General features: G+C 29.1%; 1 protein-coding gene across 5 annotated transcripts in view; it reads right to left on the bottom strand.

Moving 5' to 3' along the window:
• LOC126851771 (KN motif and ankyrin repeat domain-containing protein 1) overlaps positions 1 to 19,488 on the bottom strand; it is a 57,375-nt gene that overhangs the window by 13,630 nt on the left and 24,257 nt on the right. The window contains exons 1-4 of one of the 5 annotated variants that reach the window (XM_050596078.1): positions 15,030 to 15,265; positions 12,552 to 12,646; positions 11,220 to 11,419; positions 10,293 to 10,533 (exon numbers count right to left, since the gene is read on the bottom strand). In XM_050596078.1, coding sequence (XP_050452035.1) covers positions 10,293 to 10,533; positions 11,220 to 11,419; positions 12,552 to 12,597 — 487 coding nt within the window. In that variant the 5' untranslated portion in view covers positions 12,598 to 12,646; positions 15,030 to 15,265. Of the gene's footprint in view, positions 1 to 1,197; positions 1,336 to 1,722; positions 1,818 to 1,887; positions 2,341 to 10,292; positions 10,534 to 11,219; positions 11,420 to 12,551; positions 12,647 to 15,029; positions 15,266 to 19,488 lie in introns of those variants that run through there. The other 4 variants (XM_050596077.1, XM_050596076.1, XM_050596080.1 and 1 more) reach the window with 4 other exon arrangements.

Raw genomic sequence — 19,488 nt, 5'->3', positions numbered from 1 at the left:
TTCATCACAATAGATACAAAAGAATAAAGTTTTTTTTATATTGTTATAAATGCATTCTTATGCATTTTGCAATATTCAACGAACTCTGTTCATCTGTGTTCGAGATGCTTGCGAACTGCATCACACAGCATAGTTATCTTAAAGAACAATGAAGAAATGCGACAAATATCGCAGCGAATTTCTTCGACAAAATCGTGACATATCTCATTTTGATTGCTAGAACGCAAAATTTTTAACACGAAAATTATGCTGTAATCTTAATTTTAATAATGTACATGTATATTTTGTGATACTTGTTTTTTTAATAAGAATACAATATAGTTGTGAAACTATAAATGATAAAAAAAGAAAAGTAGAGCTTCAAAGAAAGAAAGAAATGCTAACAAAATTATATTCTTCTAGTCTATTAATTTTGAGCGGATTTTTATTTCAATAGAATTTTAATTTTAAATTTATTATTAGTATTGTTTACAAAAATATCTAATATTAAAAAATGGAAAGTTTGCGATAAACGAAGATTTCCCCGATACTTTCTTACTAAGAAAAAAATTACTTCTAAACTGATCAGAAATTTATCATTAAAATAAAAAGATCATGAGGTTATTGGACTTCGTATATACATTGTCATTAATGTTAAAACGCTTGAACCACATGCCACGCACGCTGAATATGTGGATTAAGCGAAATAAAAAGATTAAATGTCGATCTCTGCTACTATGAAAGTTTCGCAGAAACAAACATGTTACCAATCATGTATCAACCACAAGATTAGTATAGATAAATTCATTATGAGGAAAAGATTTTGTTATAAAAGAAAGATATGAATAAAGCGACCATCGTCTTTTTATTCCACGTGTCTTAAGTTACATATTTATCAATTTATGTCATAATAAATAATAAATTAAAAGAAAATTTTTTGATAACCTGACAAAATAAGTTCTCGGAAGAAATAATCTTTCACTGACCACAAATGTTTCTTTATTTTTATCTTTCTTTAAATTATCCATTATTTTATGATCAAATTAAAGTCACAAAAAAAAACAAAAAACAAACGTGAATAATAGAAGATATAAATAAATATATAAATGATACAACTTGTTCCGTCATAGCCATATAACAGTTTGACAAATCAAATTTTTTATCGAGACGTCGCGATAACACGGTGGCAAGAGAAATAAAAATTTCCATTCCACTGACATTCCGATTTCGCAGCGTCCCTGGCACTTCCATTTTTTGTTTGTTCACGTTTCAGGCAGATGCACTTGTCGAATATGGAAAAAGGCATCACACGTTCTTCGCGTTACAACGTGATCGGATATAAACGTATAAAGAAAAAAAAAGAAAAAGAGAGAGATAGACCGATCGTGGAGGTCGTTCGAAGCGGCTGCGGGGATATCACTCCTTTGATAATGGATTCTCTCAACTTGTTTGGACTTAGATAAAGTATCTGTTAATTACTTATGTCGCCGCTAGTGACGCTAATCGAAACGATAAACAATAGCGAATATCGCATCATCCTGATGCATCAATTGCAAATTACATAAAAAAATGTGTGATGAAAAAAACCGTAACGCAATCAGCGAAAACAGATGTTTCATCTCTTTTGAAAATTAACGAAGGAAAAATGTTAAAAATCGACGAGTAAATGTTGTAAAATAAAAATGAAAAATTTTGTAAAAGCAAAAGATTATGTATTTTTGTTCACTTTCAAAATAAACTCACGATATTTCCGCTTCGTTTTCATCTTGCAGAAAGGAATTCTCTTCATGATGAAATTCTTTACCCCCATTTTCACTGTTTTTCGATTTTTAACTATTCTGTAAATCGATTATATTCATTCACGCGTCTTTTCCAGAAGAGATATAATTTTCATATCGAAGCACTTACGTTTATCTCGTTATTTTCGCGCATTCAGTTGAAGTTTTCGATTACTATTTTTACCTATTGTACTTTAGACATTTATTAACTTCACATTGTCGCTTACTTGTACGCTAGATTTTATATCAAATTCTCTCTTTATAAAATAGAAAATAATCTTCGTGAAGAATTTTAAACTAATGTTTTATGCTGAATTCAAATTATCAACTATGATATTGGTGATTTCATACGATATCACGGATTTATGATTTGAAAAATGGAACACGGATCATCGATGATCTCGCAATTTTGCCCGATTTCCCGCGATGACAAGGCCGATCTGAAGTGTTGAAGTGAGATTCATTATTTTCGCCGAGAAAAAAATACATTATACCGAAAATGTAATACGTATAACTTCGAGATCAGATTCTTATATATTCCTGATCTTTATATTTCAAAAACTCATCCGGAATTGGTTCGAAAGCGGCCAGAATAATCACATCGTGTTTCATATATATATATATATATATATATATATATATATATATATATATATAAATTCGTTCTCGGTCTGATATATGTACTCGCGGTAGCCCGGTTATCGTTCCTCACCGCGTGACGACAGTTTGCGTTTGACTACTGGTGATGCCGCCGAGGCACAACGAACTTTCCGGCCGTTTGCGTTAAAGGTGAACGTGGGGGAGGGGAAGAAAGTCTCTCTCTCTTCCTTTTCGCGCCGATCTTTTCTTCGTTGGATGCTCCGTCAATTTGCTAATTGCAGGAAAAAAAATAACACTGGTTTTGCGCAGCATCCTTGTTCGCTCGCGAGAATAATCTAAATAAAGATGTTTCACGCCGCTCATTTTATAGGAAGATATCTTTATCAAATGATTCTTTAAGAAGTCCATCTTGAATGAAATAACAATCAATTGACTAATTTTAAATTAATTTTATGCTTAGAATTATAAATGATTTGAGGGAAGTTAAATTCTTAAACCAAATCATTTTTTTTTAATTTAAAATATAAAAAAAAGAAGAAAAACAATTATACCAATTAAATTTTTGATGAAATCGATTTTAATTAATAGAGAAATATGTTTGTAAATTTTGCTCTAGTGATCTTACTGTTACATTGAATAAGTATTTGTGCTATTGTATAAATTTGCAGATTTTTTTAATAGCAATTAAATTATTTTAAAAAATTTCGCGCTTTCATATTTCACGAGAGAGAATGAAATTTAATTATGTTTGTTGCGGTTGAAAGAAAGTTTTGGTAGAGAGGAAACGAGTTAATAATGCCGGGGGATTACAATGATGTATCTATCCAAAAAGTTCTAATATTGTATCTATGTATCTTTTGCACATATTTGTACGCATCTCTAATTAATATTGCTTGCTTGCAATTATACAATAGATATTCTACCAAAATTAATAAAAATTAATTGCTAAGCTATTTCTTTAATAACGACATACTAACATTATAAAGATGTAAATATATATGTATATATATATATATATATATATATATATATATATATATATATTAGGTGAACTTTTATGAAATACGATTATATATTACCAAAGTTAATACTACCTCTTATTGCAATAATATAACAAACTAATATTCATTAAATGTTGATCGGACATAATTTGAATGAAGTTTGTATACGTATATATGTGCAACAACTTTAATTAAATAGCGCTTTTATAACAGAAAGTTGACAAATAACTGAGCATAAATCACTGATCATTAATTAAGCTATTTATTACGATTATCATGACATATATAAACGAGTACTTATATACATCTCAACCCAATTCTAAACGTAACAAATAATAATTATTTATGATTTGCGTTACGATTTATGTTATGACGTATGATGTAATACCAGCACGAAAGAAGCCTGTACTTATATTTATTTATATCGCCCAACAGCTTTTCCGCAATTACGCAGTTATCGGATTTATGCTGCTGCTGCAACGGTTTTGCGATCTTATTTTCGTTCGGTCCCGATACGCATGGAAATAGTGGCGCGCGTATTTAGCTCAACAGATGCAGGCAACCATATGTGACCATCTTGCCCGGGCAAGGTTGCATCGAAGAACAGTGATGGTGAAGTCACACTATGCGATTAATCGATCTAGACTAACACGATATACGCAAGAATTACGGAGCTACGAAATTTTATTATAATTAAATCTCCGTAAGAATTATTGTGAGTAACTACAGTTATTTTGAGAAAAACGAATTAAAACTTCGACATTTCGTTTCTGACATTGACTAACATCTAGAAGGATATACATATATGTTATCATAATATGCACACACAATAATATAAATTTAATACACATATGCTACTATTATCTTAATCAACCGATGGAAATTACTCTGGAATTTCGCATACAATGGGAATTGTGTTGCATGTTGAATACAATATGGAAATGCGTCTCATCTTGCTTTTAAATGTAATGTATTTTCCTTGTAATGTATTACTAATTGATACCTCTTATTATTTTGTGCATAAAAATATTGAGGTAAAATAATAAAAAAACTAATATTTTGATAATTTATATAAAATTATATAAAATTAAAGTATAAAATATCTCGTAACTTATTCAATTTTTATCCATTCCATCCTTATAATTTTTTACATCGAATATTGTGAGGAATCAATTTATATAAACAAATTAGAATGGTCCCATTAAAAAAATGAAATTTTAATTTGTAGTATAAAACCAAAGGGACGCTCAAGATTACTCTATAAGTCACTATAGTATATTTTCCTATTTGTTCTATAATGGGTGTTTTTTTCTATCTCTAAATTTAAAAAAAAAATAAAGTAAACTTTTTAAACTCTGAAAATATTTTTAAATAAAAACATTTATTACTATATAAATTATAATAAAAAAAGAAAAATGCTTATATTTCAAAACATTTTTTCTTTCTTGATGTCGTATATCGGCATGAGGATGTAACGGCAATGCAATTGCGGGGTAACGTGAGGTTGCACCGCGCGAAAACGCAGCGCAACCGTCGGCCGTCGGTACAACGACCGGAAGCAGGTGGTTCCAGCCACGCACTGGCGACTTCCCCGTCGCGTTTCACAGCACGAGTCTCTACACTCGTACTATTTCTCTTTTCGTGTTTGCGAGGAGAAACGATGGCTGGTTATCTTTGAACCGCGATTTAATAGCACGTAAAAGTTATACGACAACGTGACGATGCGACGCGCAGTTAAAAATATATGTATAGCTATATACATTGCCTTGTTTTCACGTGGCGCGATTTATTTGATGAGCAATATCGACAAATTTTTTGATCAAACAAAAAGTGAATTGGCATAATATTGTCTGTTGTTATGCTTCGTTGATACATCAATGTGCATTTCTTTTTGCGTATTCTAGCTATGTATTTTCTTGCGTATTAATCTACTAAAGTTAATAATATATAAGATGTTTAAAAAAAGGGTAAAATATTTTAAAGGGATTTAGTCTCAAAATAAATAAATGGGTCTTAATATGGGTCCGCAAATGAGCTGCTTTTGAAATATTTGCAATATGTCATTTGGAGCTTATTTAGGACTATTAAAAAAAATCAGATGTATGCAGAGTATTCAATAATTTTATTTGATATTTAACATTTTGTATAATTATAACATTATGTATAAGAAGTCTGTGTCACAATCAAAATAAATCCAGGTGTGTTTAAAAGAGCACAATTATTTTTTGCGGAGATATAGGATCTGCATAGACATAGGTCATTTTGAGTATCTTCTTTAATAAAATAAGATTAAACATATTAGCTGTTATTTTTTTTTTTGCTTTTGTTATTATATAAATTATAATAAAAATAAAAATTTAAAACTAAAAAAAATTATAAAATATAAAAAATAAAAATATTTCAAAACCAACTCATTTGCGGATTCAAGTTTATTAAAACTTTTCGACTTGTTTTTGGACAAATAAAATTCCTTAAAATATTTTGACTCTCTTTAAATCAGCTCTGATCTCATTCTCTGTCTTTCTCTCTCCTGTCTCTTCTCTATACTCTCTTGCTCCACTGACTTCAATATTATTTTATTTTGCTCTGAACTATAAACATTTTGTAACAATAGCCAATTTTAAGCTATTCACTCACCATACGGATAAAAAAAAATCATAAATATGCATTCAGAAATACTTTGTTTCCAAATATAAACATTATTATATATAAACATTTTTTATCTACAACAATCTTTGATACAAATACTTCATTCAAGAAATTATTGGTATTTCCTTTTGCATTAATGCATATCTTGCATCAATGTCTCATAGATTGTTAAAAATGTTCAAATATTTCTAGAGTATTTTATATTTTGTCACACAAAGCAATAATACGATTTTGGAGTACTTCCACAGTAGCAATATTATATCATAAACGGAAGTCTTAAGATGTTCCCAACAAAAAAAATCTAAGAAGTCTAATAATCGGAAAAATGTGTCGTATAGGTGAATAAAAAGACAATCTATAAAACGTCGATGCGAGGCATGTTGTCTGTTGCAAATAAAAAAATGTTTATTATTATAATTATAAATATAATATAAATTATAAATATATAAATATAAATTATAATTATAAATAAAAAATGTTTAATTATTAATCATTTGGACAAGAAATGTTTCTGGACCAACATTAATATGATCTTTTCTAATCTTTATAGTAAGTAAATGCTCTTAAAGTTTAGTCATATAATTTTATACTTGCCTAATCTTTTTTTTGCCTGTACATCATTAATAACCACACACATACACACACACATACATCACCGCGCGTGCGCGCACATCTATACACACATATTTAATAAATTTTTTCAGTTATCAAAGTTATTTTTTATTTGTATATATGTATATAAATATTTTAATCAGTATTTTTAAGAGATGTTATAATAGAAAACATGATACAATAATAAGAAAAAAATCAGTAAAAGTAAAATTTAATATCATTGAAATCATCATTAAAAAATCCTAATAATAATTTTTCAGAAAAGTGAAACGCACATTAACGTAACATGAACGTAAGATTATCATTTATAAGTTTTCAAATAATAAAACAAGACTCAATAAAATATTTGGAACTAACTTTAATCTCTCTCCCTTTCCTTCTCTCTCTCTCTCTCTCTCTCTCTCTCTCTCTCTCTCTCTCTCTCTCTTTCGTTAATAAGTTTAAAATTTTATGGTACATACATAAAAATTTAAAAAATCAATTTGTAAGTTTAAAAAATACTAAGAGAAGCAATAGAATTTGTCTAATCTCTTTGTTGAAATTTTACACTTTTCTTCGCAAACATTGTTATAACATGTAATGCTAATTAAGCGTTAATTAGGAATAGAAGAAAACACAAGTTATTTCCGTTTTGCAACACATTTCTGTTGTTAGCAGTGTACTTCCGATCGCACGATAAGTCGAGAGTTGAAAGTAAAAATGAGTTAGAGCTCGTCTTGCCGACACATGAGAGAAGAGAACTCTTCCTTTCGCGATAAAGAACTCTCTCGACGCCGTGAGAATGGATGCAATTGTCGCCTTGTGAAACACAATTGACCCGAATACAACAGTTTTGTTAATCGGTAAAAGAGTGAAATGCGTCTGAAATGATTGCCGCTCTTGAGATTAGCGAGTGAAAGTATAGCGGCATAAAAGATTGTAATAATCATGTTATTTCTTAATCATTCGCAAACGCAAATCCGGCTCACATACAAATGTCGGTAAATGACACTTCTTGCATTTACCTTCAAAGATTTTTTCAATGCATTTTTAATGATACATTTGTACTATTTCAATATTCAGATTATTTGTTTTTAATGTTTTTATATGTTATGTATGAAAACTCAAAATAATAAAATAATAAAATATATATGATGTAATAACGGGCTAATTAGGATAGCGCTGTAAATTACGCACAAATTGTTCTTTTTTTATTGATTTTTTATTTTCGTTTCGGTTCTAAGAGTTTTGGGCCATCTTCAGCATCTAACAAATATGAAAGTATGGATAATCAAAATGTGTGAAAATATGTATAAATGTAGATTGTTCTATGTGCTTTTTTGGTACATACAATGTATGAATGCCTGTATCTATTAGTGACTCCCAGTTATATCTTCGACATGTGATTTTGTGACATGTGACTTTTCCCGGTTCAAGTCATAAAGGATACCTATGAAGATTTTGGATGTTCGGGAATCTTGTATTCCTGTTTTTTTATCTTTAACATTTAATGTCGTGTGCAAAGATGCAGCATAAATGTTGGAAGTTTGAGAAATTTTCTTAGGTTTAATTGTAGAGAGGTTGTAACTCACCACACACGCGAGCGGCAGGTCACAAGATTCGAGACAAACAAATTGTCAGGTGTTTAAAATAATACATCGTTTCTCGCAAAATATAAATAAACAACTAGTTCTTTATCATGAGAGATCGACATTTTTGACACATTTATACAAATACATATTTTTACAAATTCTGATTATCCACACTTTCATATTTGTTAGATACTGAGAACGATACGTAATAAAAAATCAATCAAAAAAGAAACAATTTGCGCGTCATTTACAGCGCTAGGTTCTTAATTAGCCCGTTATTACATCACATATATTTTATTATCAGAGCCTTTATTATGTTTGAAATAATAAAATTTTGTTATAATTAACATTATATTAATTATATAGCAAACTATAGCATAATATCTGTTTTAGACTTTTATATTTTAGACTTTTTTTGCATTAAATGTAAAATAAATGCAATATTTAGAAATCATTGCACAAACTGCCATAGAATATTTGTCTTCTAAAATAAAATAAACTATCTTTTTTTAAAAAATACTACTATAAAAGAGAAAAATAATAAATCTAAACAGATATCTGATAAAATTAATAAGAATTCATGAAATAAAATGTTTGATAATAGTGACAACGCAATTTCTTCTTAAAGGCAAACAATATGTTTAAAAAAACTATAAAGTTATACATTTATAATATTCAATGAGTATTTCTTATATCGCATACTGATAATAGAAATCGCTTATATAAATTAATTGTGAATGCATTCTTTATAAATAAAATAAAAACAAGAGAATTGCGTATTCCAGTTTGCATCCCTTGGTTTTGTCGAAAGAGTATCTTCATATACTTCTCATAAAATAATATTACAATTCGAGAAGAAAATATTCAATGATAAACATATTTACTTTAATTTGCATCGTATCAAAAAAGATAAAGTGCAGAATAGATCATGAATATAACAAACCGCTCGTTCATTGACCTTGTTTCTGCAATTGATTATAGATGCGAGATGCGCATTTTCAATCGACGAATGTGTTCAATTATCATCTATGCAGAAAACTCTCGGTATAATTAATTTCTACTAATCGACTTATACAGAATATGAGGTTTGTTTTCCTACAATAATTTCGAGCAATCCGATTTCCACGGTTAAGTTTGCAGGTGAGAACATAGTGAAAATAATACGAATATCTACAATAAGACAATTGTATAATGAAATAATTAATAATAAATATGTTCTATGTACCATAGTGATTTCAAAGTGGCTGCTTTGAAGACGGAAAAGGTCGTTACTCTCTTTGCGTTGCTTGCTTGCTACATAGCAGGTCATTGGGCCATGAAGGATCCCAAGATGGCTGCGAGCGGATTCAGTACGAGGAAACCCAATGTGCGTGAAATTATCAGATCTCTTTTATTTACCCCCTGTCCTTTTTTATCGCAACCATTAATTTGTTGCACGATTCAATCTCTTTATTTTTTACGAAAGAATGGAGCTCGACTTGTTACTGTTAATTTATAGGTCGGACAAACTTTGTTTCTCAATAAAGTCAGTGATCTTAAAAGATCGGACACAGTAGTTATTTACTCAATGAGATCAAAAAAGCTTCAAAAGTAGTACTCATTACAGGTTCAAAACTTTTTAACGAAAAACGTGGCAAACATCGAATCCATAACGCGATATTTTGATATAATATATAGATAATCTCGTAATTAAAAATGTTTATATAATTAGAAATTGTTTATATTATTATTTTTATATGTATAATTATTATATAATTTGTGGCGATCGTGGCAGAAAAAGTTGTGTATCTACTCTTTGTGCCTAAGGGTTCTTAAATTAATCCAGCCGGAAACATCGAATTTTTTCGATCACTTTTCGAAAAACAATGGCAAAAGATCTTTCTAATTTGGTCGTTTGGAATCGGCGTTAAATTATAAGTCTCATATATTTATAGGAAAATTAATAAAAAATACACACCGCAAATATGAAGAGTCACTACTCTCTGACAAGAGATATGGATTAGAGACAGAGAAAGACAAAGAGTTGTATAATTAAATAATATGATATCTCAAAACATAGTATTTTTTGCTTTAATCAAGAAATTAAAAAAAAAATACTTTACCAATCTCCACGAAGAATCGACGTTCAGAAGTCTTTGATGATTTCGAGGATCGTTCAAGAGTCGCTTCAAAGTCGTCTACGACGTCGCTAAGGTCCAAAACTGGCGTGGGACGCGAATCTGTCCGCTGTCTCGGTGGCGACGGATGATTCGATTTTGATAATGTAGTAACGCTGTTCACAGTCGTACATTCTTGCGGTATTTTCGTTAATTCAGCTTCTATACTCGCCAATGCTGGACTCACCTAAAATAAAAAATGAAGAAAACAATCTAACGTGGAGGAAAGGGTATGTACTTGTTTGCCCTCCGAATGTGAATTATGTCGGTGCGCTATGTCGAGCGATTTATCTCGGATCTTCACGGTTTCCTTTGTGACGAGCATGTTCATCGTTAAAGTCAGTAAACTCTAACGGTAACAGCGCAGAAACCAGAGGCAAAGTGTGTAAAATAAGTCATTACAATGTTAAGAAATACTGTATGTTTATTACAGAGATATGAAATTAAAGAGAATCTAAATATAATAAATCTATATTTATATCCAAGTATAATAAAATTTTTGTGTTTTTTACATCCCCGCCCACACAATTTTTATTTTTATTGGCTCTGTAATATAGATACCGCATATTTATCATATTCATACTTAATCGCACTTCAAATAAAACTATCAGATTTATTTTAAATAAAAAAATCTTGCTATTTCTACAATATTTTTTAAAATGCTCCACACATTATATACTTTGTGTAAAACATATCTTACATATCTTTGAATAAAAAAATGCATGTGTCATCTTAAATGTTATTTTTTGCATGCAGGAAACGTTCGGAAAATTGTATGTCAGTAATATATATCGGTTTTACTATTTGTTAACACCATACAATAGAGTTTTCAACCGTAATCAACTATAATTAAAGATAAAACGGATTAATTACCAGGCCTAGAAGAACCTCCATTGACTGACATTGTCTACGGCGTTCTCGTTTCCTGCGTCTCTCCGTACTGAATCTATCGCTGGCACTTCCGGCCGCGACGGCCTCGCAATAGCGCACAAAATCCAGATCGATGTGATATCCATAAGGACAGCAGAGACATTTCGAGCCTGTCGAGACGGAAACGTATGCCTGCGTTCCCACTATAAAAACAAATATATGATATCTCAGAGAACTTCGATCCGCTATAAATATTTATTTAATTGTGAGATAAAATGAAAGAGTATTAAGGGAATTGATAGTCAAGGCTATCTCGTTATATCAAAGCAATCTCGTAACATAATCGCGGATTTAATTGCTGTGTAAGTTTATTAAAAAAACATTATATTTCGTTAAGATTTAAAATTAATTATTTATTAATTCTTAATTACAAATTTATTTAGACTAATTATTTATAATCAATTTATTACATATCTTAAAGATGTCGTTGATTGTGCTAATTTGTTTAATAATCGATTTTTCATACTCGAAAAATATTTATATTGAATTAACAATCAATTATTTATTATAATATTAATAATATTTTTCAAAATTCTAGATTGCAAATTAATTAATTATTATACGATTCTCTCTCCGCATGTTTCGATCGTGTGTCAAAAAAGAAATTTTCAGCATGTAAAATCTATTGTTAGAAGCAAATCAATTGGGCATTGTTCATCCTAGTCAAATGCACGTTTGTTTGAGGTTGATGGCCGCGATGAAATGTAAACCGAAATATGTTGTAACCATTGGCGACTATCCAGAGAGACACGGTAATAATAATCTTGCAAAGTTCGTTAACCGGATAAGTACGGAGATTTCATTTACAAATTAAATCATCCGCTTGACGATATATGTACAATAATGATATCTAATGACTCCCTCGATGTATCGCAGTCAACATCTGAATTACATTCATCATGTGTCTTGTATCTTTATTTGCGCGCATATAATTGGGAAAAATAATTCATATATAAGATAATAGCGTAATAAAATATAGCATAAAGAATAAATAATTTTTTTATTATAAATTTGTTTGATAATGCTTATTTAACAGAATATACTTATAATAAAAAAATTAAAACATATACAAAACGTATACAATAAAAGATTTAATTTTAATAAAGATCTTGATTTTTAATTTCTTTATTTTTTATTTTACTTCATATCATTTTTACTAAAAAATGATATTGTGCCGATAAATCATTGCATTCTCACGCTTACAATTCACGATTTGACCGCGCAATCAACAATTTTCTATTATGTGGATACATACTTTTATTAAAACTGACTCACCGTTTCCATTAAAAACGCGGGTCGAAGGAACGACAGTTAGCGCCATAATTCTGACTGATTGTCAAACGTGTTCATAGAACTGCATTTTTATAATCCTGAAACAAATATATAAAATCTTAAGTTAGCCTATAAATATTGTGCAACATACATGTAAAGAGTTTCATACATGCACATCTGCAAAAATGCACAGAGGAAGAAGAAGGCAATAAATTTTTCAAGAGAAAGTTGAGACAATTGGTTACACGTTCTAATTACATATAAGTATTACGCAACCAACCTGATTTCTCGAAATAATTGCATAATTTTATTAATTCTCCGTTTCTTGAGAATCATTCCAATATAATCGGTCGCTCCATCCGCTCTTGTTACTTAAATTGTATAAAAATTTTCTTGCAAATCTTTGTTAGTACAATCAGTTGCGAAAAATAGCAATTAGCATTCAATTTACGGTGCCGCGAAATCATTTTTTTGCAACATATACGATTTGCAGTAGCGATATATGAAGGAATTAATTAGTCACGAGAATCTTTCCATTTCTCGCAAACTTGTTCGATACTTTCTATAACTTGTATAATAGTCTCCGCACAATTAACTTGTTTAATTACGCGACCATGTGTTCAACAATCTTTCTTAACGAATTATTCAAAAATATAATAATTATTCGAACAATTTGAATATTTTCACATACGAAATGGAAATAAATTCGGTGTCGCACATTTCTGTCTAGTTATCAGAGTGTCGACTCAAATCTTGTAAAAAAGTTTCCTGGAAATTCCCTGATCTTACATGTATTTTTGCTCAAATTTCTAGATAAAGAAAATATTTTAAAGATTTGTTAATGCAATTTCCTAAATTAAAATTTTTTCTTATACGCATTTTTTAATGTTTCTAACTTGTATAATATTTTCATTTTTTATCTCTAAAAAATATTAAAATAAAGAATATGTACTGCATATTTAATATTTTGTTAAGACGTTGGATATGTAAACATAGATAGATATATATTTATAGCATATTTTAAATATATAATTCATAATTATGGTTTATTGATGGATCCACTGTTTATAAAAGAATAATATAAAAGATATAAAAGAAAAAAGATATAAAAGAAAATATATAAAAGAAAAAATATATAAAAGAAAATATATAAGAATATAAAAGAAAAATTATCAAAAAAACAATTCTTTTTTAAATTACTTGTGTCCCAATAAAATTTTATGAGAATTCCAGATTTTCTATGTTTTTCCAGGAAGTAGATATTCTTTAATAATTAACATTTTTATTCATATAATCCGAAAATTTGCCGATGCCAATGATACATCACATGCGATGAGAGAATTATTGCATGTGGTTGGAAGTGCGCACTTTTAAATGGATACTTAAAATTGCGGAAAGTTATATTAACACTCCTTAAACATGATTTTCGCAGCGTGTCCGCGAGCTAATTCTGTATCCCGGATTTCTGGTCTGACGACAGCAGCGCATCCTCTCGCGGTTTCTTGGTCCGACGTTTTGTCCCGCGGGTTTCTAATTGTTCGGCGCGCGCGGGCGCGCAAAAGGGGCGAGCCAAAAAAGTCGGATATTTTTACGAACCTTTTCGACGAAATGCCACCAGAGCTGTAATTTTTTTCTAAACACGGCTCTCCCCTGCAAATTCTCGGTAACGCTGGCACACGTTATTCTTTGGAATTCCGCGATGAAACTTACGGATACTTAAAAATAATTCAAAGCTAGTTTCTTTCACTTGTTCCGCAATTGGCTGAATAAAGTATGTTTCGCATTTATCATTTTCATATTTAATATCTTGACATTCTTTAATTGGAAAAAAGCTCCTTTTGTACATATATATTTTCCAAGTAAAAGATAATGTATATGTATATTTATCAATAAAGTAAATGTGTATATAGATAATGTATTTATGGGTTAATTCTTATGCATTTGATAAATTGTAGAATTGAACAATTGTAGAATTTTAGGAAATGATTTTCACACGACAATTGTCTCTTTTGACATTAAATGACAATATTATCTTAAATAAGTAAAACATTTTATGGAATTATCAAATATATGATATAAAAATAATTAAAATTTACATTTTATACAAATTAATAGATATTGAATTTCTTATGTAAAATAATTTTTCATACTATTTATTTATTTATTTTTTTTTTAATCAAACCCATATTACTGCAGTAATATGGATTCAATCCATACAAATTATGAAATATCATGATTATTTATTGATAACGTAAAATCTTTATATCGAAAGTCAGTGTGCGTCTATTGATTAAGTATTTTTTTAAATAAACAAAAAGAAAAAGAAAGTTAATAAAAAAGAGAAAATAGAAAGAGAGAGTTAATAAGTTTTTCAACAAATGAGAGGTGATTCTTCAAGTCAAGGTCGAATCAAGAGATGAGAGCACATTCTTCCACGTCGACAGAAAACCATCTCGAAGGGATTACTTAAAAGCGACTTACGTACACTGTGTAGAGAGACCCGGCAACGATCTCATCGTGAATGGAAAGTCGTGAACTCCACGCGCTCGAAAACTGTGGCCTAATTTCAGAAAAACAACGAACATACAACGAATGTAAGCCGATAAGTCACAGAAAATTTCACACAAAAAAAAGAAGGCACGAATTAACTGTGCGAAAAACGCGAACGAAATATGTACGTTGTCCGACAGTGCTAAAACTGAATCGATATACTGTATTTCTGTCACGTTGATAAGCTCGCGGCTGTCTGATAACAAATTATAAGCACTCCTATGTACGCACATATTATAAAAATTGGCGATAACACGCGACGCCGGAGATTGATTTATATCGTCGATTGTATATAGTGTGTCCGTTTAAAGATTCCATGCTTTTTTTTTTACTTAACAAAGGACCGATTATTTTTTCTAAACAGAAAATAAATAGAAGATAAGAAATAATTTTTAGAAAAAAAACTCATCTCTCATTATAGTAGCCACATTAATAAATGTTTTTAAGTCATTTTTATTACGTTTTATTAGATTTTTCAGAATATTTTGTATAATGAAGCAGTTGGAGCAGATAGAGAAAACATGGCAGTGAGTAATCCGCGCGTCCTTGAGAAGTTAATTCCTTTATACAAGTACTTTTCCTCTCAATTATCTATTAATGCTGCCAGAAAATTATTTTACGATATCGCTGCATAATATGAGTATATATTCATACCACATGAATGTGATATGAATATATACTCGGCGCTTTTACATACGTGTCTCGATTATGTATAATCAGCGTACAGCAGATTATACGTATAGCAGAGGAAATATGTGCGCGCTAGATAAAGTAGTTCTCAATTTTACCGAAATAATATTATATTAATATATACAATATTATAATATATATAATATTATATTAATATATATAATATAATATAATATTAATATATACTCTTTTTTATTTATAGTTATTGTATCATCCGGATTATATTTTATATTAGACGTCTTGTATTTTATCATTTCATTTATTATTGTTATCATACTTTTTTATACACTCTTTACTTTTTACTTATATGACATTTATATTTATTGTCCGCCTAATCCGAATTTTCAATAAGATTTTTTTTTACTTATTTGTTTGCGCCGTTAATTAATTCTACATGCCTGTATATTGAGACTTCTACCTGTGTAATTTGACATCTTCATAAAAATTCTTTAGCTGTCCGAATTTTACCGATTCCGTTTAAATCCTAACATCGTACATGCCGTTTATTATACAATAATTCGTTAATGTATATGTTTGTAACATAATATTTTGATAGTCATACTTCATTTTTAAATTTTATCGTTCTTGACAATCTTCTATTATTTGTCAGTATCGTCAACGTTTGTTTATTTATTCTCTCTTTTACTGTTAAAGCATAATTTATATTCATTGTTATACTGACAGTGTGCAAATAAAATGCTCTCCAAATTTATATTTTTCCATCCCCGTATGTCCGATCTGACGTTATCTCTGTAAGTTTCACAATTGTAATTTCGATAATTTCTCACGTCATTCGTAAAAAAACCGCTTCATTTATTTTACAGACATTATTTAATAACATGCCGCCATTAATTTGCTTCTTATTCTCCGAACGACCAGTCGAAGAGCTGAATATCACCTCTTCATCGATATTTATAATATTAATTACTTTGCTTTCATTGTAGCGGCCTCTTTGATCTGTTTTTTGGTTTTTTGTTTGCGTTTTTTAAATGTTTGCGTTTGCGGAATCAATGTGAACCAATTTCTATGCTTATTCAATAATTATTTATTATGTGTGCTGATGATAGTCAAAAAAAAGACCAAAACATCCGCCTTTTTAGGCTATTTATTATAAAATTTGCTTTTTAATAACATGCATAAAACTTTTATGCGCTACTAATACCAGCACTTGACTTTCATTACCAGTTAAAAATTTTGATTTTATTCTTAAGAGCCTTTCGTTTATATATGTTTTTTACCGATAATATTATAAGAAGCAGATAAAAATTGGCAAAATTTCAATTATAATAATTAATTCAAACAGTTATATATCCCCTCTTGTTAACCTTTTATGAAAAGATGATGTAACAATATTGCATTCTTTAATTGCATTCTAATAGATATTGCATTATAATAGATTACATCTTTTTTTTACATTATAGTTTCTATGAGATAAACATGCAGATATATTCAACATGATATTAAATATTAAAAATTTTTGAAAAATTTATCTAAAAATAATTACAGCGATTTTAGCGTTTTTATAAAAAACTTGTCATGTAAGTCATAGAAAGAAAAATTTCTTTGGATTTAATAACTTTTATTAAAATTAAAAAATTATAATGTTTGTTCCAACCATACTAATGTTTGAAGTAATAAATACAATTGTTTGATTTTTAAATAATATATTTATTTACTTTAAATAAATATGTGTAATAAATAAAATATTTGTTGAATAAATTTTACACTTTTCTTCAATTTAAACAATTATATTATTCTCTCAAACAATTTCACACTTTTTCTTCAACTTAAACAATTATATTATTCTTTCAAACAATTTTATCGTTTTCTTTAAATAACATTCTTATTTTATTTAAAAAATTTATCCTGTTGCTTTAAACAATTTAAATAAAGCTTAAAACAAGTTAGATAAAGTTATATTATTTGTTACGTAGATAAAATTAGATTGCTTGACACTTTCTGTCCAAATAAGTGGAAGTCGGACATCTATCTCCAATTTTTCAAAAATCAGTTCAATATCTGAATTATTCTTTATGGAGATCGTATCAGAAATGAAATTGGTAGAAATAGCTATTAAATGTTATTAGCCGCATTTTGCAGGCTTTATACATATACGTTTATGACAAAAACTTGAATAATGAATAATGCGTTGCATAGCGATAAGTAAATAGACTATACTATTTCGAATAATAGTTATTTTTTCGTCAAACAATATAATAATGCAAAATATTTAGTTTAATTAAACAAATCTTATTTGATTAAAAAGCATTATTTTAAATTAGAGTTATTTTTTCGTCAAACAAAATGATTTAATGCAAAATTATTAAATTTTTATTTAACAAAATAATGTTTCGTATAAAATTATGTTTTTTTTGTGAAATAAATATAAGTTAAACAAAAAAAAAATAGATATATTAAATCTAAAGAAATCTTCTTTTCTATAATAATGGCACAGAACAATTTCATTTGCAAAGTGAAACGCAATATTTCATTAGCAGCGTGCATGTAAATACATATACGGCTATGTAATGAAGCAAAACAATCCCGCTGTGGGAAAATTTTGCTTGTATTTTATCAAAGGAAAAAAGTTATTTCCACAATGACGGAACATTTTTCTCTCAGATCAGATAAAACTGCGTGCACATGGAAAGAAACGCGTAGCATGTCGCTTGTGCAAGTTGTTATTTGTCGCGTGTCTCTTTGGACTTTGGCCCACAATTATGGATACAATGGCTCAAACAATAGGCGTAAACAATAGAAAAATCGTGCAAGAATGAGACATTCAAGAGGCTCTCGTATATTTCAATCCAATATCCTTCCCTTTTCGCTCCATATGATATTCGATTGTATTGTAAATTATCATCTTAGCTACCGATTGTTTTCATTTATCTAGTTTGCAACGTTCTCATCTCTCTTCTTATCATCATACACAATCTTGGGATAGACTAATTAAATCTCTCAGAAAAATCGAAAAAAGTACTTTTATGTGCAAAATTTCGAAAATATTATTATTAACTTGCACGAATTAATTGTATGATAATTAAATTAAAACACATTTTTGAGATATAATTACTTATTGTCCTCCTTAAAATAATAAAATATATTTTTTATAAAACAAATGTTTAAAGAAAATTGTCAATTATTTTTCAATTAATTGTTAATTTATTTTTTCCTAATGTAAATTTAATATTTGCACATATAGCAAATAGAGATGTAAAATATATAAAACCAAATATAAAATATATTTAATTCTAGATTCCGAGATCTCTTTCACGAATTTAAAAGTATACAATTTTATGAATCTTTGATGTGCGTTTAATAATTGATTAGCGCCTGCTGCTTGTACATTACGAGGCTGAACGTATAACAATCATTAATAACGCCGCAAAGAGTTAGTGAGATATATTAATAACAATTTCCTGTTTTCCCATCAACTCTTTGGCTGTCGATCATTTTTTCTCAAAGTATAATACTAACCACGGTAGTTGGAGATATTAAAAAGGTTCCACGCGTACCATATATAAATAGGAAATTAAAAGAAGAGCGAGAATAGAATAAAAAATCACATGTACCCTCTCTTGGAAGAAGGCACATGGACCAGATCGACCTGCAGCGGAAAAGAAGGCCGCATCTTCTGGACGTACAAAATCAGAAAAGCGGATTTCTTGAAAGCATCACTTCTCATCACTTCGTGAATTAT

The sequence above is a fragment of the Cataglyphis hispanica genome, chromosome 8 (genome assembly GCF_021464435.1).
Source record: "Cataglyphis hispanica isolate Lineage 1 chromosome 8, ULB_Chis1_1.0, whole genome shotgun sequence".
Classification (NCBI taxonomy): Eukaryota; Metazoa; Arthropoda; class Insecta; order Hymenoptera; family Formicidae; genus Cataglyphis; species Cataglyphis hispanica.
The sequence above is the reverse complement of the archived record's forward strand: the minus strand, read 5'-3'. Positions and strand labels throughout refer to the sequence as shown.